We start from the raw sequence: 22,400 nt of genomic DNA, 5'->3' as shown, positions 1-22,400 counted from the left end.
TGATGCTGCTGACCACTAATACTGACTCCACAGATAATGGATTTCAATAACAACCTCCTACAGGTTAACACTTTGGGTACTAGCCATGATGCTGCTTTAATTAAGTTAATACATGAAGGTCACAGTTTGGTAGAAAGTTTTTATCAAATTTGGCTATGCTTACCATAGCAGGAAAAGTGCACGTGCTCACCTAGCCAGCAGCTGTGGGATGAGCCTGCCTACAGATATAATCCAGTTGGTTTCTGGGTTTATGCAATGGTTTGATTTTTTTTTTAAGTGAACTCAATTTATTAGTTGCATTTCCTTAAAACGTGATTTTTTTCCCCTCCCAGCATAACCAATAATTTCATGATAGATTAGAACTGGATGCCTCTAACCACGCTGTGCAAAGGATGGGCCTACCTGGCACGTAAACATGCATTACATTTTAGGGTTTGGGGGGTTGTTTGTTTTGTTTAAAACTTGCAAGGTTTGTATCATCCTGATACAACTAGCTTTAAAAAAATATAAATGCTAAGTGTTAACAATATATTTTGGTAAGCTGTTTTTTTTTTTTTTAAATTACATGAAAGATTCAACCAGATGTTTTTAAGATCTTAAGTAGGAAATAATTCATGTTCACTGAAAGCACGCATTTGATAAAAATACAAAAAGAGCAGATTGGAGAGGAACAATTAAAGTGTTTAAATGCATTTATCAGACCAAGTATTCACTTACTTATTTTCAACACCGAGTTTAAAAGCCCACATCCACTTAAAAATATGCAGAAAAGGTTTTTCTTTTGTTAAAACCAGGGTATTTACTTTACCTGTAAAGACATCTATTTGTTGGATTTTATAATACACACACACCCTTGGTTAAAGTACACAATCTGACAGACCCTCTACGGAGTAATAATGAAGCAGCATGGGAGCCATTTAATATATTTCTTGATTAACTCATTGCCTGTCCAGTTCTCATACAGACATGTGCTCACATGTCATAATCGTCATAACTCCCATCATCCCTACAGTTAACACACAAGCTCCTTGATTAGCGCACAACTCCCAGACGAGCCATTGCTAATGCTAAATAATTCCCTCCGGCCTCCTGCGACTATACCGCAGGCTCTCCAATTAAATATAATGTCTCTGATGAGCCATATTAATACGGACAAATTCCTGCCAGGGATTCTAGCCCACTCATTTTCGCCAAAGAAGAGGGAGAAAAAGAACTCAAGAAAATGAAATAAAGAGAAGAAAGCTGTGTACATTAAGCTAGCCTAAAGAGCAGCTTTACCTTGAGGCTTTAATTACAAAACTTTGTCCACTGCCACGGGTATGTTATTCTTGGAGGTATCTGGAAGGCTGGCATATTGCTACTACAAGTGTACTGATAAATGGCAACGAGTAAATTAGCATTTTAATAATTGAAAAGCAAGCATGTGAAACAGAGAGCTTTTCAATCAGTTAATTAAAATTAACAATAACTAATCATGTGATAAAGTTAACTACTGAAACCCCCAGACCACTTACTGCTGGCTATGCTTAATACAGGGAAAGAATTACACTCTGCTGGTCTGGGCATTAAGCAACACTTACAGTACCACCATAGCTGAACACATCTAAGGAGACTTTTGTTTTCTTTTTAAAGGTTAACAATATTTCAGTAATGACCCATGCATTATATTTTCAAAACCTGCACCAAGAAACACTTATGGTGTCAGGAACCTGTTACCAGTTACGTAATTATCTTAGAATATGGACCTCGTAATATATGTACAAACAATGTTAAAATACTTTAAGGACATAAAACAGTCGGGTCAAAGATATGTGAACTAAGTTATGGTCATCTTCACCCTTTAAAACTAAGGGGGACGTGTCACTGGAAAACCCAATCTTTTCAATGGACGCTAGAATTCCTAACACCATTCAACTCAAATTTGCTATAGTTACCTAGAAATTCACTACACAGATTTTATTAAAGTCATAAGGAGTTTCCAGTTTTTAGACTGGAGAGTCTGATGTCCGCAACCCTAGAGCTGACCCTCTCGCTAGAAGCGGTATTAACAAAGGACATGTAAAATAGACTGTTGCAGAAGTATCCTTCAGTAGTTTTAAATATTGCTTGCAACTGCACAAATAAATTGTCAAATATTCAAATAACCCCCATGAAATTTTGATAAGCTCTTCCCCAAGGTCCTTGCACCTTCATCCTTACACTAATGCACTTCATCTTCATTTACCTGATCATTAGCTTCCAGTTTGTTCAGCTGGAAACCAACGCACACTAATTACTTTGACATCACAAAGTCCTATCTGTCTTCACCACCTCCCCAGACAGCAGGGAGAAATTATCAAGGGTAGGCATGATAATATCCTGATAAATGATGATTCACATCACCTCACTGTCAATCATCCAGAAGTGCTCACACAAAATACCACTCAATCTCATTATTGAATCCTAGGGCTAAGAGTACAATACACACCAGGAGTCATATTTCAAACAGCAGGCCACCTGAGTAAGATGCAGCTCTGAGATTTTCATGAATTTTGTTGGCTTTTTGTTTGAACACTGTAAACGTCAAGTATTCATATATTTTACTGTATGCACACATGCTGGCAGAAAAGGACGAGCTTAAAGCAAGGCAGTTCATCTTGAGGGCTCAAGTGAGAAAAAAAATTTTTTGGAGGAAAAATGTGAACTGTTTCATTAATTTTAGAAAAATGAATAAACTTGTAAAGTTTCAAAGTTCATTTTAATTTAAGGATCTTTCCTGCTGAAACAATATAAAAGCATTCAGAGTTCTGAAAGAACCAATGCTAGCTTTGAAACTCACTGACATCGGCAAAGTTTGCTTTTTCTATAGCAGAAGGTAAATACACGTTCCTGCTTAAATAGCCTGATCAGAGAAGACAACCCATTAAGAAGTAAAATAAAAACTTGGTAGGAGCTGCTTTCTCAGAAAAGATCACCTTCTTCCCTACTTTAACTTCGTATCATCATCCCGCCACTTGTCTCAGTCCAATTAGACACAGACTTTATATAGACACATAGACATAAGGCATAGGACAGGGAGGAAAGGGTATATGACACCATCCCCAAGGTTTGGTAACTTGCCCCACTTCCTTGCCCAAAGCAGATCATCCACTATCAGTAAATCCGCAGAATGACACACCATATACCGAACAACATGATGAATCACAGACCCACCTACCCACCAGCTCACAGACACAGAATGGTTTGGGTTGGAAGGGACCTTACAGACCACCCAGTCCCACCCCCCTGCCATGGGCAGGGACACCTCCCACCAGCCCAGGCTGCCCAAAGCCCCATCCAGCCTGGCCTTGAGCACCTCCAGGGATGGGGCATCCACAGCTTCTCTGAGCAGACTGTGCCAGGGCCTCACCACCCTCTGAGTAAAGAATTTCTTCCTTATATCCAACCTAGATCTATTTTTCAGTTTAAAATCGTTGTCCCTTGTCTTGTCACTACAGGCCATGATAAAAAGCCTGTCTTCCCAGAGCCTTCTCTTCTCCAGGCTATGGAAGAAGCTGTTCTTCACAGGAGGGGTGCTCCAGCCCTCTGATCATCTTTGTGGCCCTCCTCTGGACCCACTCTAACAGGTCCATGTCCTTCTTGTGCTGGGGGCCCCGGAGCTGAACGCAGCACTCCAGGTGGGGACTCACAAGAGCAGAGTAGAGGGGGACAATCACCTCCCTCAACCTGCTGGCCGTGCTATTTTTTTATGCAGCACAGGACACAGTTGGCCTTCTGGGCCTTCAAAGGCCTTACAGAAGTCCATGTTCACTGATACAGACACCCTAACTGATGATGTAAAAGAAAAACACAAAAACACAAACAACAGAGCAGTGAGAAAAACAATAGCAAGAAGGAGCTCCACAACCATGTGTGGATGTGCTAGTTACTGCCAGAAGGAAGGAAAACAGTCAAAACTAAGAATCAAAAATTGAGTACAGAAAGGTCTAGAAACAAACAAACAAGGAATCAGGAGAATAAAGTACAAAAATGCATGTTGAACCGTTCCATTGTGTTCTTCTGGCTGAAGACACTTGATCAATCAATGCAAGTCAGAGCAGTGCTCCTTCCAAGCACTGACAATAGTGGTCCCCAGGTGCCCTGGTACAGCCACCAGCCATTGCCTGCCCATGACTGCACCTGAAATTGGTAGGAGCCCTCACACACACTTTCTTGGACCTTCACTGACCCAGACTGTTTGAAATATGATCACAGACTTGCAAGGAAACCTTCGTCTCAATTCAGACCACACTCCTGTAGGGCTACACAGGACAGACTGCAACTTAGAGGCTCTTGCTAGGATAAGGTTAAAATAACATTTTTCAAGGAGAAATTAGGAGGACGTGTTCTAGTGTATGGAAACGCAAACACAGCAGAACTGCAAGAATCCATAAAAATAGTGAATGAAATAATTTTAGTGCGGCTGCACAACATACCTGACATACACGCCATTAGAAGACCACCTTTCAATGCAGCTGTGGATCACTATGTCTGAAAGCTAAGAGCTCTTCGCAAGCCTCCTATCAAAATACTCACCCTAACAAAAGCTGTCTTCCAGCCTACATGCACACAGATTTCTCCCTCCCAAGTCTGTGGCCAAACCTCCTCACTTCTCTGGCACAATTTACATAAGGTTGGCAAAATTATCTGTCATACCTAATACGATAAATAAGTGATTCTGTGTCAGTTTTGCCCAGCAAGTTTAAACGCCACATCCTTGGGCAACAAAATTTAAAGATTTTATCCATCAAGAATGAAAAGGGCTGAAAATAAAACAGAACCTAACATCTCTAACATATCAAGTAGGAAAAATATGGGCAAGAAGATGGATTTCCTCCCCCGCTCTGAATGCAACCTCACTGCTTTTCTTCCTAGACTACAGAAAGGTTGCTGGAAGGGAACAAAACTAAGAGTCCTGTTTTGGTTTACAGAAATGTAGCACTTAAGACAAAAAGGAAGTGAGAAACTCAGACCAGCAAAAGTTTTAGAAAACTTACTCGATGATAAACTTCCTACAGACGTGTTAGTTTTCACTTTAACTTCGGAACTAAAACAGCCTTATTCATCCCAGACTTACTGCACCTATCACTTCTTAAAGAGCATATGATCTGACTATTTGCACCTCAAGGCCACTGTTGACTTAACTGCTTGAAGTCATACAATTCAAATTTCTTTTGTGGAAAGAATATTGGCGCAAAGAATACACAGGCATGCACGCCTGCCTGCAGAAGTGAATTTAGAATGATAGTTAATGTGTTAGCTTTACCCCCAGAAATCTACCGAGGGCAGAAAATTGCAATAGCGATTGTATCCTTTAGTTCAGCTGATGGAAATGTGACATTCTAGCAGCTCAGGACTTCCTTAAAAAGGCATATCAGAAGATCAGAAATGTTGTTTAAATTTCCATATGTTAGGACTACACTGATTACTCTATAAGAGCCTTTTAGCATAGCCATGTTGCTTTTTAAATGTCACTACTGTAATTTTTTTAAATGAACTTCCTAATTCATGCAAAGAATGCACTTTTTCTTGCTAACTTGATAATGAAAATTCTTTGCAGAAAGGACTAAAATTGGCACAGAATCAAGTTCTACTTTTAGGGAAAATGCTCAGTTGAATCCATTAAGACCATCTATAAAAACTACATCTTTCTGTTAAGCCACTGAAGTTAGCTTGCAGTACAATTATAGTATTTCCTCTAAAGGAAAAAAGGAAAAAAATAGATAGGAAACTGCTGTCAACAAGCATCAGTATCACAGAGCTCACAGTCTACATGTTTATCTGTCAATCTTGAGCTCCACAGATATGGAACAAGAACACAGGACAAAACTTGAGGCTCAATTTAACCCATGTTCCAGGCTGACTGCAAAAACTCTCCAGAGCATTCACCAAGTAGAAATTAAATACGGTTACAGTAGAAGTGCAATTCATATCATAAGATAAATTTGAATTTAACATCTGAATTCAGGTTATTACCTTAATAAAAATCCTAGAACCAGAAACCTCCCCCACACTGTACTCAAATTTTTATTTTTAGAGAGCAGTGATATTTAAAGCTACAGACCCACTACATACTAAACATACATACATCAAATTAGAAGTTAGCATTGATAAAGATACACCATGATCATTAAAATGAGAGAAAATACAATAGCAAAATCCTTGTTAATACTATAGTAATGTAAATTTAAAGGCTTGGGATTCAGCACTTACTTACCAAATAAATTCAGGGGTTGATGATTCTTTATAAGTGTTAGACGGCACAAAAATGGCTTATCAAACCAAAAGCACAACAGATGCTACTGTGGTTTCCAAGGTTGTATAAAACATTACTTAACAACGTCAACGAAGAACAGAAGCTAATACCTAAAAAGTTCAAAGCTTCAATCAGTCTTGAAGTCATAAGGAAGAAAAGCAGTACTTTGCTGCAAGTGTAGGAGAAGAAAGCAACAACAGTGGTCTCTCAGGTCACAGTAGCAAGCAGCAAGACTGCCCAAACCCAGCTATTCTTCATGTCATCCTACTCTATTAAGGGAAAATTTGGATACTGGGACCTGGCCCCACCAACCAACAGTGCCCAAAGGCCATTCCTTAACCACCTCCTCTTCCCTCCTACATATACAAGGTTTTCAGCCACTAAAAATGTGCAAGCAAGCAGTATTAAATTGGAAGCCCTTTGGGATCCTTTCCCAGGGCATAAATGAGTGGCCTAGGAAGACACGCCGGGCAGTTTTCCAACACCAAGCCTTTATTGCACCACACCGCAGAGCTGCCATGCCAGGGCCTTAATGCTAGAGGAATGTCACAGTCCTTAAAACTTGTTATCACAGGTGGTTTGGGGGTTTTTGTTTTGTTTTTCAAAGCTGAAGGCTGGATTCCGATTAGCCTCTAACACGTTCAAAGTGCCAACTTCTCACCTCCACAGAGCACAAACGTTAGCCAGGCAATATAACCATGTTTGTTGTCTTCTGGAAAAGCCTTTAAGAACAAGAAAAAAAAAGGATGGAAAGGAAAAAGAAAAAGAGAAAAGGCACCCCCCAGCAGCCCTCTTGCATAGTATACTTGTTAGCTCTTCTCCACGATAAACTCCTTCTCTGAGTTACCAAATATTAAGCAAAAAAGAAGTCCAAGAGAAATCAGGTTCAGCAAATTAGCTTTTTGGGAGCATTTCTAGGAAGCTGACAGTCCCAATACTGAACCAGCATCCAGAAAAGCTGAAGTTAAGAGCTGCAGCCATGTATGTTTGAACAAAACCATTACTCATAACTGAGCAGAAGAGTTTTCCAACAGCTAAAACACTATATGTAAAACTGGAAAATGTTAAGCACAAGATCAGCAAAATTATGCAGGAAAGGGTCATAAGCAATAGCTATTATCTCAGTCTCTGGGCTTCCCCTAAAGAAGTTTTATACTCTTATTAAAATTAAGAGGAAGAACCAGAGGCTTACGTGTACTCTCATTATCATCTTTATACATACTTAGACTCACATTACCATTTTGAGATCTGTACATCCCAAGAAAAATCTTAACTGAAAAAGTACTTCCCCAAACTGAGACTGATGATTCAGCTATGGGTGACAGATAACTTTAAGAAATCACCCAGGTAAAGGAACAGGCCGTATTTCCATAAGCATTCAGATTATCTATGAAGAAGCATTTGTTTTCTTGGCAAATATGCCACATAAATGGTGAAAAAAGAGGACTGCTTTCTTTCACTTTGTGTAGCTAAGGACTATCACCTAAGTGTATGTGACAACAAAACAATTTATGAATCAACGACCTGTTGAATGTTTTGCTTTTACTTGCATAAAATAATGGTTCTCACCCTAACCCTGTGCCATCAAAAAAGAAACACACTGAACAGACAAGTAATTGAGGTTGGAAGGGATCTCTAGAGAGTTGGTCCAATTCTTCCACTCACTTTACAGTTTGGCTAGGTTGACTCTATCACAAATTCAGCTACCAAAATACTACAGGATACCAGTGCTAGTGAGGACAAGGTAAATGATACCAGCTGCTCTTTCATCCATGGATCTGATCACATCAACTATGACTACCAGATGGGCCAGGCACGATTTGCCCTAATGAATCCATGCTGACTGCTCTCAGCCACATTCTCATCCGTCATATGGTAGGACACGTCTTCCAAAAACTCACACCACTCTGTTCTTTTTTCCTCCAGTAGCTTTCCTGTAGTTCACTGGATCCTCCTTGGAGATGCGTTCATCTCTTCCCAGTCATCAGGCACCTCCCACAACACCATGACACTTCCAAAATAAAAGACAGCAGTCTCCCAAAGAAATCAGCTCATTCCCTCAGCTCTGTCACATGCATCCCGTCCAGGCCCACAGACTTTGTGTGATACCTACCTGATCTTTCCCAACTGTGAGCAAGGCCACGCTTCACCTGGTACTACAGCTAGGTTCAGGGACCTGGGAGAGCTAGGAGGGGACTTGCCCAGTAAAGGCCAAAGCAAAGAAGGGATTGATTCTCCCAGTTTCTTCTGTACCCTTTGTCATTATTAGGTACCATGCTCAATGAACCAACATTTTCTTCTTCCTTCCTTTGGCTGCCAATACACAGAAATTTCTTGTTGTCCTTTCACACCAGTATAGACATAGCTCCTGTGCTTAGAGGTTTTCCTTGAATATCAACCAGGTCTCCTAGGCTGCTTTGATCTCCAAAAGAAGTCTCCCATGGGATCCTGCCGATCAAATCATTGCTCAAGCCAAAGCTGGTCCTCCTTAAGTCCAGATTTATAGTTCTGCTATTTGCCTTACTTCTCTTGAGAACCTAAATTTCACTTCTTCCAAAAGTTGTCATCGAGCTTCATAGCCCTGATCAGCTCTTCCTTCTTCCTAAGATGTCCAGCACAGCATTTCCTCTAGCCAACCCATCAATCATCTATGCCAAGAAATCACCCGCCACGCATTCCAGAAGGCTCCTGAGAGCACTTTCACTCCACATTTCCAGCGGATATCAAGATGGTTAAAAGCCCACATTAGTACTAGGGTCTGCAGTCATGAGGCTTCCTGCAGTTTTCTTAACCAAGTTTCATCTGCTTCCTATTCTTGATCAGGATTTTGGCAGACAACTACAACAAGGCGTACTGACAGAAGTCACAGCCTTCCCTATACTGAGTCTCTGTCCTCTACCTACTCCAGTACAGCCTCTTGCAAATCTCTTGGCTCCACAGGTTCTCTGCAGAAGAACCTGCCAGTGTTTGTCCTCCGTGACCCTGCAGTCAGCTCACCTCCTTGCAGCTCCCTTCACCTGCAACCCAGCACCTCAAGCACAGCATGCCTCCCACTTGGAGGACGCCACTGCCCTGCCCCTAATCCCAGGCTCGGGAGGAATTGCCATGTATTTGCTCTAGCCCAAGGCATGGATGACTGCCTCCTCACCCCTTCCATGTACTTCTAAATATTAAATCTTGCCAGCAGTCAGAAGTTAATGATTAACATGAGTTCATTTGTTCAGAGCTGCTTTTCTTTTACACTTACAATAGGGCTTAATAAAGAAATAATAAAGCCGTAGGACAACTTCTGCAGGGACTATCATAACTAGTTCCTAATACGTAACCAATACAACTCCCAAAGTATCCTTTAGGTGTTATCAACACTACGTTCCTAAGAATGGACGAGCATCAATTTGAAGTTCCATTAAAAGAAAGGAATTGCACTACACAAGTTTTAAGCTCCTCTGTCTTCTTGGTAAATGCATACAGTCCCAGTTCGATACAATGCCCCCACCAAGGTCTGGTTGCAGCTTAGGAAACCTCTCTTTTATTCACCAAACTAGCACCTTCATCATCCACACGTGCTCCTCTATAAGGGCACAAAGAAAGAGGATTAGTTACCCACAGATGTTTATACATCCATATCAGTTATGAGACAAAGCATCCCATAAGAGGATAGAGGCTGTGCTCTCTGAAAGTCTAGAAATAAAAGCTTTATTCAGGTTACCTCTGATATTCCAGTAGCGTTTTAAATCAGTGGAGGAAGTTAACTCCTAAAAGAAATGACAGTCTGAGATGCAGCTACACTGTTAAATAATTGAACATTTTATTTAAGTCAATACTGAGGCACACAGATTTTCATTCACTAGCCCTTAGACATTCTCATGATCAGACCTTAATACAAGCTGTTTAACGACATCCTTCAGAGTCTCCACTATTCAAAAGCAGTACAAGTGAGTAGACCAAATACCAACTGCTCAGATTCATATATCTGGAAAAGTAATACACTGTCTCAGACTTAAAAAAAAAAAAAAAAAAAAGTAATTCTCAAGAGACAACCACTGCCAAGGTAAGTAAAGAGTATCACTGCAAAGCCCACAGTAAGGCAGGTCGCCTGATGCTTAAGCAAGTGGCTGTAACACACTAAGATGAGAGGCTGTCAGAAGTGCCAACCAACGTGGGCTGGAAAATGACTCGGTCACACCAGTTCTTAATGCAACATCACAAACCAATTGCAACCGCTGGCCCCGTGCCACTATCCCACACACCAACCGGGATCTTATCTGCCTGCAATCCAACCCAGTTGCCTCGGCTTCCATCCACATTCCTCTCCTGCAGGGAGCCAGTCCCTAACAGTTGCGTTATTGTGGGACCCAAGCTCAACGTGTGCTCACTGCTCTGGTGGCTGCACGCACTTACGAAGCTATGGCCCCCCTTATTACAATCTTATATTACAAAGAAAATGCAGTGGGAAAGGGATACAAAATAAATCCATGATTTCATAACAGATCTTCTAGGATTAGCATTACTTGCAGACTGGGATTTTTATATTACAGTGGAAAAAAAACAATCCTTAGAGATCAAAAAAGGAAGAGTACGTATCAACTTCACTCAGGCAACTCAGATTATTCGCGTGGAAGAAAGGATGTGAAGAACTGTGCAGAACTGTGCTGTCCTCCCTTCCTGCTCCCTCCTTCCAAAGCACTATCACCCACTGCCCCCAGCAGGTACCATCAGTGCCATGCTGAAGCTGTTGTTGCTTCTCAGGTTCGATCTTAGTGCCTCAGGAAGCTGTGTATGGAGTAAAATGGACAAGAACAAAATGATCAAAGGTCAACCTTAAAGACGTGATTCCTGGAAAGCGATGTGCCATTACTACAGAGAGCAGACGTGGGAGAGGACATGCTGTCACAAGCAAGCTGTGTCACAACTCTGTCAAGAGCCAGCATTACAACAGGTGACTCCGATGACTGCCAATGTCCTACCTTACAAGGTCTGTACTTCAGAAGTCAACAGGTGAGCCAGTATTAAACGCTAGTGACTAAGAAAGTATTGCAGGAATTCATGCAATACCATGCATCAAATTAGTGTTTATGAACTCAGAGCACTGTCCAATTAGCACAGCGAGACAGAGACAGAAACTGAAAAAAGGTACTGTATTTAAATAAAACACACCTCTATCAAATCCAAGTCACCACTAGGCATAGCTATTACCTTGCACCAATTACTCAGACTACCTTTTTGCCCTATATTAAACAGGGGACATGAATGAGTGTGTGGTTTGGGGCTTTGTGTTTTTGAATTAAAACAATAACACAAAAAACAGCTGTAAGCTGTTTCAGAAAGCTTCTTTTTGGAAGCAATTTCAAACACTAATTATTGACACTATCACTGAGAAGAATTGCTGCACTGATTTGCAATGAAGATCTGAAAACAGGCTTCAAGGTTGACCATACTGACTTAAAAGACTAAGCTTTAGCCAGACACTATGAGACAAGCACTGAACTAAAGCTGATTTTGGTCTATGCTTAATTGTTTAACACAGACCTATCCTCTCCAAGTTCAGTTTTGAGGAGTTCACTCGTTCTAAGAAAGAGAACTTGACAAATTTTGCTATGTTAAGGTCTCCAATCCTGAGTTTTTCTATCTTTTAGATACTTCATATGGAATTTAGTTTCTATTTTTACATTCTTCCGTAGGAATAACAACACCAGAATCACACTCATGGAACCAAAGCCTGTCAGCCACAGATCCCACAACATCCTGCAGCTATTTGCTGAGCCATACAGATAACAGTCAGATGTATTTGGCTTTAAACACAACCCTCCTTACAAGGATCTTCAAAGATGTCTCTGCCTCCTGATCCAGTTCTTCACACAGTTCCACCACATATCCCACCATTAGGGTATACAGGGAAGAGGTAGAAGGGAAGGAAACTGATATCAAGGACACCCTTACCTTAAGACACTAAATCCATACTGCCTCTCAAAAGGATAATCTGGTAGTCTCCTTTCTCCTGGTCCCAACTATGTCCTGATAGCATTAACTGTAGCCCTCATGAAGCCCTGCAGTCAGTCACATGAGCTTACTGATGCCCATTTCTTTCTTTTCTTCAAACTCCTTTCAGACATATAAGCAGCCTGGATCCAATTACCAGAAGGCTGCACATACAGTGGTGCTAACAGAAGTATAAGGTACACAGGGGATAGGAATGTAAGAATGGGAGAGAATTACTCTTTATAGACACCACAGTCTGAAAACAGCTGCCAAAGCCATTCCCCACACAGTTGTGAACATTACTTAAAAATTCTGCCTCGGGTCTCTCTCTGCCTACAAGTCCTAATTGCATAGAGAAATTCAGCACAAAGCCTGCTAACCAGTGCTTACACCCACACAGATAAGAAATGAGATAAGATTACCAAACAGCACTGCTCGTGAATACAGCCTGAAAAGAGATCGTACCTCTGTGTGCCCACAACCACAGCAGAGAGCACACAGCTCAGCTGGGACTCGCAAACCACAGGAGCAAGAGAAGTGAATCTGCATGAACAAAGGGGTGCTACTGAAGACCCGGGTGAAGGATGGAGTCAGGAAAGAGCCAGGACACTCAAAGCGCCTCAACCTAGTGACTAGCTTGGTGACTTCAGCCCTGCTCAGCCTGGTTGCCAGGACTGTACTCAGCTCTGGTGAGGCCGCACCTCGAGTACTGTGTTCAGTTTTGGGCCCCTCGCTACAAGAAGGACATCGAGGTGCTTGAGCAGGTCCAGAGAAGGGCGACGAAGCTGGTGAGGGGCCTGGAGAACAAGTCCTACAAGGAGCGGCTGAAGGAGCTGGGCTTGTTCAGCCTGGAGAAGAGAAGGCTCAGGGGCGACCTTATCGCTCTCTACAGGTACCTTAAAGGAGGCTGTAGCGAGGTGGGGGTTGGCCTGTTTTCCCACGTGCCTGGTGACAGGACGAGGGGGAATGGGCTAAAGTTGCGCCAGGGGAGTTTTAGGTTGGATGTTAGGAAGAACTTCTTTACCGAAAGGGTTGTTAGGCACTGGAACAGGCTGCCCAGGGAGGTGGTGGAGTCACCATCCCTGGAAGTCTTTAAAAGATGTTTAGATGTAGAGCTTAGGGATATGGTTTAGTGGGGACTGTTAGTTGGACTCGATGATCTTGAGGTCTCTTCCAACCTAGAAATTCTGTGGTTCTGTGACTGTGAGGATGAGCCCCAAGGTGCCTGTGCATCTCCCCACACAGGTCACAGCCCTGCAGCCGGCACCAGTCAGCTTAACTGATGGCTGACCTAACTCATCTTCCCTCCATAAACGGCTCCAGCATCCATCAGGCATTCCACTGAAATATTTTAGCATACCAAATCAGGAGAAAAAACGTTAACTTACTTGACAAATAAGGTGTCTGGTGTGTTCAGAGCACTAGAACAGCTCAGCACAAGGTCAGGGAAGTGCCCAGAAGGGCAAAGCCATGCAAGCTAGCAATCACAGCAGCCTCAAGCAAGCGTACATCAGCATTTAAATTAATCTCTTGGCCACCTTCACTTACCACACAGGTGCCTCAAGGCACACCAGCTGGCTGTCTCCCAGGCTCAACCAAAAGACGCAGCCCACCAAGCACATCAAGCCACCGCTAACAGGCACCGAGTCCACAGTACCACACTAAAACCAACCCAAAATGGATAAAAGGCAGACAGCAAGGACACCGTGTCTTCAGCGTGAATCTCCACACCCTACAGCCCCAGTCCTGATCCTCCACAATACCTGCTAACCCACAGAGCCACTCTCTACAGCAGTGACCACCTGGATATTTAAGTCATAACAAACTTCTGGCATTTTCCTATCCCAAGGACAATTCAGTACACCTTCCGACAACCACCTCCCCCAAATGAGCTTTATGCTAAGTTAATTTTAATCTGTGCATTGATCCTTCAAATAAATCAGCTTGGTACTTAAAAAAACTCTCCTTACAAAGGTCATAAGACCTGGGTTCAACTGCTTCCTTCCAAAGCACACTTCCCACCTTCAGGGACAGTGTCCCCAAAATGCAGCCAGCATGATGCTTAAAGCCTTCTGCTCTGCAGCCTTCTTCTCTTGCCCAGTGCTATACCTTCACCCAAAATCTAACACAAATAACACTCCAGCTGAGCCATGCTACCTTATCACCACTGACATTTCATACTTTACTCAGCATTTGTTGTTCACTCAATAAGGTAAAGGGACAGAAAAAGTGACATCACCTCCACCATCTCTTGTGGAGAAACAAGCGCCATGCCATCTTGTCTTTGAAAGAAAAGACAATTTCATTTGTTAGGCATGGTCCTAGCTGTAATACAGGGACACATGCAAAAGCCAGGTACTTAAATACTGAAGGAAGAGCAGGACAGCAACTGCAACAGCCCCTGATGTTTCCAAAGAGTGCAGAATATGATTTTGCAAAGGAGAAACACCACCAACTACTAGAAGTTCATAGTACATGGAGGCAAAGAATGTCTTTCTATGCACTTTAGACACCAGTCTTGGAAATATATTTAAACAAGGCGTTAATATTAGCAATTCTTAATATTAGTATTTGCTTTTCCTATAGGTACTCGAACGAGATCTCCTCTCCTCGGGTTATCTGAGCACAGACTCCAAGTGCCATTGGGAGGCAGTGAGCTGTTAAAATGCTTAAATTTCTAAATTTTGGAGCAGATGACAGATTATAGTTTTGCATATTTAAAAAAAGTAAACAGCAAAACAAATAGTAAGTGAGAGTTTGTCTAAACTATAAAACCTCAGTGAGTTAGTTATAAGTAAAGAAAACTCCTCAGTTGTGGATAAACTTCCATCTTTCAATATAATTATGGCGTTTGGTTGTTTTTCTTTCTAAATTAATACAAACCGTCAAGTCCCCCCAAAATATTTATTTCTACCAAGTAGGTTTCTTGGGAACAAAAGGAACATACAGCATTCTGCTAAACTGTAGGAAAAAATCTTCAAAGTTATGCTTTTATTGTTTCAGTCAAAAGCTCAACTTGTTCATCCAAATTCATTATCCTCAATACAGACTTGCTATAGCAGCTTACAAACTTAATCAGCTTCGCAGTTGCCTTAAAAAAGCTTCTTTGCCCCACTTTCTTCTGAAATACTACCTCAAATTTCAAGCTTGGAAAAAAGACAAAGTTGGGACCTAGAAACTGAAGATCTATAATAGTTTGATTGTTTTGTTTTCCTTCAAAGAAAAGTGTTTCTAGAGAACAGATAAATTACATGCAATTAATTTTACAGCACTAAAAGGCACTTGCATTGTTTTGGGGTTTATATTTTCCAGCGGAACAAGATGATTTGCAAAAGTTAAAAAAATTTGGAGATATCTTTGCTTGAGGCCTTTTAATACAATAACACCTGAAGTCTTAAGTGAGTGATAGAAAAAAACTGTGTTAGAGGTAAAACTAGTTGTTTAATACTCCATGAAGTTTGAGTAGTTTACATTACTTTCCCATGGGATTTTTTCAGTCATTTATAGTTCATTGCTTCGTATGGCTATAGAATCCCTGCTGTGTTAAAAAATGCCAAATAAAATTATATCTCATTCACTGCTTTATGCTATACCTTCTTTTGTTCAGATCCAATTAGTGAAAGCCTGTTCTTCATTTATCATACTTTTAGCTGATTACATTAGGCACTACAATAGTCCTCTAGCTTTCCTTGACAATGTTTGCACCATCAGTGTTACATTTATGGTTGAGGAGGCTCTTTCATCTTAACCCCCTATTCCAATCAGTTCAGGGGGAAAAAAAAATACATACGATTATTCTTTTTTGACTGAAAATTCTTTGCTTGTTTTCTCACCCCAAAAATAGTTTCACAGGATGTTTGAATTATACTTTTTCAAATTCTATTGGTCCTTCCCCACTGTACCTATCCGAGTATAAAGAATTAGTGTTTTACAAGTTGAACACTGAAGGATAAGCAGCATTTTGTACGGTTTGCATGAACTTATTTTGGGGAAGTGCAGGAAAGAACATGTATAATAAAATGTATTATCTAAGATTTTCAAGAACTTAAAAAGCATCAATCATGACCTACTTTTCTGAATATATGCAGTACCTCTTGACCAAGTGTGTTCTCTGTGAGTCTGAGTAGCCTTTTTGCCAGACTGCTTTCCCCACACCACACTGATTTTATTTCTGGACAGTTGTTAAGAAACAACTTATCTTCCACAGCATAAATAATATTGGACGTCATCTTTTTTCCCCATTCACACCCCCTGGGCAATATAAATGTAACGCAATCGCATTTAATATCATTTACCTACAAATATGCATTAGTGCACAAGCACCTAAAAGCTCCTGAATTCACCTACTTTCTTTTAAGCTTTGTTAATGTTGCCTTCCTATCACCATAACAATTCCTGCTTTTAACCTATGGAAATCCTTCAGATCTTTGGCTATTTTTCCAGATAAAGTTCACCAAATACTATTTTATTCTTTATTTTTCCCTTCTTCAGATAAGTATTACTGAGCTTTCAGCAGGCTGTTCAATTTTTACTACATTTCAAATTTAAACCAAAATTCCTCACATTACCAAAGTTTTAATTTCTTGAGATCAAAGTTCTTTTGTACTGTTATAGTCTAATTATCTTTCATTAATATGTAAAATCATCATGTCAAAATGAATATTGCTAACAGAATACCCAAGACTTTTGCCATTGTGTTCCACAGAAACCAAGTCTGAAGAAAACAAAAAAAGCAAGTAGTTTCACTGAAGGTCTATATATATTTCAGCTATTCCCACCACCTCCATTCAACACTAAACTCCATAAAGATCTCAGACAGTTTTAACATTAAAAAAATTTGATTTTTTTTTCTGTTGAATATAAGTCTATCAGAGTACAGCTTTAAGATAAGATTATTCACTAGCGTGCCTTAAAATATCTTTTGAGTAAAGATCAACACCTTTAAGACTATATATCACTCCTACACAAATACCATTGAAAATGCCTGCTAGGGTCATTTAGGCATACAACACTAGGTAGGGAACAAACTAGAAGCTGTTACTGAGGAGCCTGAATTGCTAGATAATTTATGGGTTTATTTTTTTCCCCTCTTAGATATGCACACTAAAGCAGCCCTGCTTCAATTTCAGTTCTGTTTTCAACAAGTGTGACAGAAGGGAAAGACAGAGATATAAGAAACTGAAGATGTAAGAAACTGGCTTACCCTCCTTTTAAAGTTACTTGTACAAATGAATTGCTAGAAAGAGCATCAGGCTACCCATGTTTTAGTAAGAAGCTACACAGCTGTTTTAAGAGACTATTACCTCATCTCAAAGGTTGCTCTAAGTTCAAAACAGAAAGTTTGCTTCAATTCATGCTGGTTTTATGCATTTTATTCAAAAATATTTTTTGTAAACAGACCCTATGTACTCCTGCCATCACTTAAAAATGGGTCCCACTATCCCTATTAAAGACAAATAAGTTTAGGATGGGTAGCTAGTTCAATCTTCAAATTTATTCCTTTAAATTTACACCTGCCTTTGGTTCAGTGACTATCATCATCATCGTAGTTGCCTATGGCATTCATTGCCTTTGCAATACAAGTCCTAGAAGAGTGAGGGAAGTCTGGCTTAATCCTGTCAAGCACAAAAATCGAGAGTCACATCTTTTACAGAATCCCACCAGTAAGCAAGCGGGTTTCTCCTAGCTACATGGGGACAGAGGTTCATTTGGCAGGATATATCAGCTCCCAGTTCTGATTTCAGTGTTTGACAGCTTTCTACCACTGGTATAACCAAGAAGGTAGCTGTCGATGCAACCTGAACAAAAATAAACTACATGGGACAAAACATTTTTGTCACTACTTTATGACAAGTGACACGGTCATAGAAATCGGCCTCTGGACTCATCTATCCAGATCATCCAAACTGGCAGCCACACACATCACCACAACAGCCAGGTCATTCACACAACAATGAACTACTGGAAATTTCCCAGTCATTAAGATAGATGACATTAGTTAAACTATTTCCCAGTGCAAGCATCCAAGGAAGTGATTAGAGGATGTACGGTAGACTTAAGCACATTTTTGGATCCGATTGTATTAAGTCTAAGTAATATCTGTAAAACTACCATGTGTTTAAAACACTTCCCTGTGTGATTAAAAATCTCCCTCACTTTCCTTTAAATACTGCAGGCTTCTTCAGTGCACACAGCCAGATTTGTTGGACTAAGTAAGGATTCAACGCAGCTAAGCAGGCACTATTTCACCCTTGTAGAATTTGCTAGAGCCTCGTCTTTGTCCATCAGCTCAAAATGTCAGCATTTAACACGTTATCTTTATGAACTGTTCTGAATACATTACTGCATTTCTGAGATACCAGCTTGAATTTACTTTTTCTTATGAACTATTAGGAATTAGAGACCCTATACACTTTTTAAAGCGAAGACGGCACTGTAGATTGAAGCAGAGCAGCTATTATATTTTCAATTCTCTTTGTAACGCGCTATTTGTACTCCCTTCCCTAAGGTCATGAGCTGTACTTTTCCCTGTCATTCTTATTCCCTCATTATACTCTTCAATCTCAATTTTTACTTATTACTTTCAGACTTTCCATATTCTCCAGTTCATAGCAGTGTCCGTACAATAAATATAAAGCCATCCAGACACACTGGAGGGACCAATTCATTTTCCGAGTCTATTACTGATTGGCGACAGAACACGCTCTCTTTTTAAACAGGTTTTTAGTCTATTTTCAGAATTCATGCCAGTGAACAAGGCTATGCAGTGCTGCTAAACAGCAGATCCATTTATCCTAACAGCAGATAATATACATGTAAGATGGAATACAAGCACCCATTAGCATGCTTCTGTTTTACCAGAGGGATTGTAGATCATACAGAGTACTTTGCATTCACATCCACTTAACCCCTGGCTTCCAGAAGAATTATGATTTATCATAATGCCTGACACCCATCTATTAGGAAATCATTTCACAGTCCATTGAGCATCCACAAGCTACTATACTCCCAGTTGCAGATACCAGTTAAAATCCAGACCAAGTATATTCCTCATGCACCTCAAAAAAATAATTACGTGGTATAGAAATTCAGTAGTAGAGCATACATGTACGACTCATCCAAGAAAAATTTGGTTTCAGTCCCTTATTCCACCTGCAGCCTATTTATTTGAACTGAGCAGGTGATATAGGAATAGAACTGCAATAGGACTCAGACAAAAGCTGTGTCAAAGTCCAACTCCCAACAGCTCTCCCCTTTCACTTAATTCTGAAAACACCGAAGTTCTCCTAACTAAACTTTCACAAATTGCACAAATCATGCTTCAGTTTTTCAAGCACTGAGCAAACCAAGTCCTGACAAGCATAAAATACACTTTTTTTTTTCTGTCAACTTGCCTGAGGGACCTCTTCCATTAAATCATAACATGGGGTTTCAGCTCCCTTCCAGATTTCAATAAACAATCCTAGAATGTGGAGGTACCCCCAAACCTTTCTCCTGCGTTAGTCCAGCAGGCAAAGAATAATAAGATGTTACTTTAGTCAACAAGAATATGCAAGTATGCCTATACTGGATGTCGGATCACTCAGAGAGAGCACAAAAGATACTAACTTTCTGTTCCTGCTACAATAGACTTAAAATACTTCCAAAATAAACTAGAGAAGAGACTACAAAACCTAAGAAGCAACCAAGTAGCCAGACAAGCACCTTCCCTGTTTAGAGATCCATTTTACCACCTTCCTGCCACACCACTGAATATCCAGACACCTCAACATCAGTATCAAATGGAACAGCTCCAGTACACTTGTCCAGCACACCTGGTAGGTGAAAGCATTCTTCTGGCCAGTGAAAAGCAATGAGTTGAATATACCAGCCACAGAACAATTTATACCAAGTTCTCCATCTCTTAAAATCCATTTTTCATTGCCTTTTGTGTTCATTAGCAAAACAAAACATTGGTTTCACTGCCACTCTTACACTTGCTGCACAAGAGCAGCTACTTACCAGGTGATACTGCCTGGCTTAATCAGGAAAAGAACAAAAGAACAAGATACCATTTATATGAGCAGAACATGGGAGAGTTCACAGAAAAACAGTGCTAAACACTTGTCCAGTTTCCCCCCCTTCCCTTTCCCCTCACTCAGTCCCCATGGTATCTCCCCTCTTTTTAAGCATACGGACAAAAAAGGGCATAAGCAAAGATACTTGGAAAGTGCAAACATGCCTCCCATGGTAAGCAACAAACCTTCGAAACAGTTGCAAGCCTTGTTGAAACCCCAACTATTTCATTCCATCAGTACTTACAGCATTGGCATCAACATCGCTGTGTATGGCAACTGTTTTAATCCCCATCTTCTTGCATGTTTTGATGACCTACCATATAAGAAGTGACAATTATCAATATTTAAAATACAAATAGTTTAAGAATGCACTACAAAAAAAGAAAACCTTAAGGTTATATACTTACTCGGCACGCAATCTCTCCTCTGTTGGCAATAAGGAGTTTTTCAAAAGTCTGGAAGGAAAAGAACAATAAAGACCTTGAGAGATGAACACCCCATAAATTTTCCTCCCATCAGAAACACACACTCCTTTCTCCTCCACTTCCACTAAAACCCACAGAAGATGCAGGAGACCAGCCCACAGAAGAGACTCTCGCAAGCAGTGCCAAAGAAGCAGCACCAACCTTAACTCCCAGAAGTGCCCAAGTTGCTTGTTTTTGAATACAAGGAAGATATTCAAAGGAGGCATGATTCCCAGGTCTCTGCTTTTTCTTCCTCTTCCCTCTGATGGAAACTATCCTTGCTGTTCTCCCAACTCTTGCTGAGTTGTACCTGCCTTGCCCCTCACTGTAGCTAAGTCAGGTGAGGAACCTGGTAAAATCCTGAACTGCCATCAAGGCATTGTTACCCACTCAGCATTTAGTTGCAACAAGACAGCAAGTGCTTAGTGTGCATGTGAAATCCTCAGTCACCTTTTGCATTAGGTTGCACTTAATGCTGTAAATGCACCTCAGAGGCATGATAGGAGCATTGAAGAAGGGGATAACAAGCTGCCAGAAGCCAGTCAGCCTTATACCCTAGACGAAAACTTTCTATTAAGAACTGAAGTGAGGGAGGAGCAGAGTTGCTCAGCACAGAAACCTCATTGCTGGGAGTAAGAGTTACTGCAGTCACTGGCCTTGCTAACCACACAGGCGCACTTCCAACACAGCAGGTTCAGTACCAAACAGTATTCTCCCTCCCCTACACCAAACAGCTGCCTTTCATATGGTCAGGGGGAAGAGGGGGTATTATAAGTACAGCAGTGACACTGTGTTACCCCACAATCATCAGTGAGTGCAATGTAGGTAAGAGAGGAGGGAGGAACTGCAGAACCACCAGGGGAATTTGTATCGACAGACGGGTGTAACGAACAGAGGTACTCAAGGTGCCCTTGACCAAATTCACTTCTTCAAAGTCAGGGCTGAGCTGGCAGCACATGGTCAGTGTAAGAATGCTGCCACGTGGTAACAGCATACAGAAACCGAGGCATTTGAGAAATTCAGAAAGCAAGGCTACAGAAATTAAGAGAAGAGCTGCAGCAAGCTTACGTGGCGAGCTCAGCCAGACCTGGTGAGGAAAGGGCACTACTACCTCGCACACAGGCACATCTACATCCCATCAGAAGATGAGCTTGCTCAATTATCAGATGTACAAGTATTGCAAGAACACCACAGGAACGGGTGATTTGTTTGGAGAGTTCTTTTAGCTGGGGACCTGCACAAAAAACCTGGTGAAAAATGGAAAAGGTTTCCAGTATGCTCACACAAATTAGTCCCGAACCTAAAACACTTTAGGCAGAGAGCCTTGAAGGGACATTAAAATAAATAACATGTTCAGCAGTAAGAACTTTAACAACTCAAATACTTCAACTTATTTTTTGGTGTAATAGTTGTTTTATTAACCAAGCACGGTCACATCGTAAGAAGGCTTTCAGTATCAAGTTGTTATGCAGATTTGACATTTCCAATTTTGCAACATAACTACTAGCAGGAGACAACTGCTCTTATTCCTGCTGTTAAAAGCAAGTCTCCAGTCCAGCAAGTAAAAAGAGAAATTTAATTCACATGCTGCTTTCAGGTAACATGCAGCAGTTCTTTTTTTATGAC

The 22,400-nt window shown here is 40.9% G+C and overlaps 1 protein-coding gene and 1 long non-coding RNA gene across 3 annotated transcripts in view; both read right to left on the bottom strand.

Moving 5' to 3' along the window:
* PCCA (propionyl-CoA carboxylase subunit alpha) overlaps positions 1-22,400 on the bottom strand; it is a 278,772-nt gene that overhangs the window by 246,788 nt on the left and 9,584 nt on the right. For both annotated transcript variants that reach the window (XM_068677675.1, XM_068677680.1), the window contains exons 3-4: positions 20,718-20,765; positions 20,555-20,623 (exon numbers count right to left, since the gene is read on the bottom strand). In XM_068677675.1, the coding sequence (XP_068533776.1) occupies positions 20,555-20,623; positions 20,718-20,765 (117 nt within the window). The remainder of the gene's footprint in view (positions 1-20,554; positions 20,624-20,717; positions 20,766-22,400) is intronic.
* Positions 6,546-11,041, bottom strand: LOC137850135 (uncharacterized). Its single transcript, XR_011092289.1, has 2 exons — positions 9,984-11,041; positions 6,546-6,996 (listed from the first exon to the last, which is right to left on the bottom strand). It is a non-coding gene; the product is annotated as an uncharacterized lncRNA (long non-coding RNA).

The sequence above is a fragment of the Anas acuta genome, chromosome 1 (genome assembly GCF_963932015.1).
Source record: "Anas acuta chromosome 1, bAnaAcu1.1, whole genome shotgun sequence".
NCBI lineage: Eukaryota > Metazoa > Chordata > Aves > Anseriformes > Anatidae > Anas > Anas acuta.
Note: the sequence above shows the minus strand (reverse complement) of the source record. Positions and strands in the feature narration are given on the sequence as shown.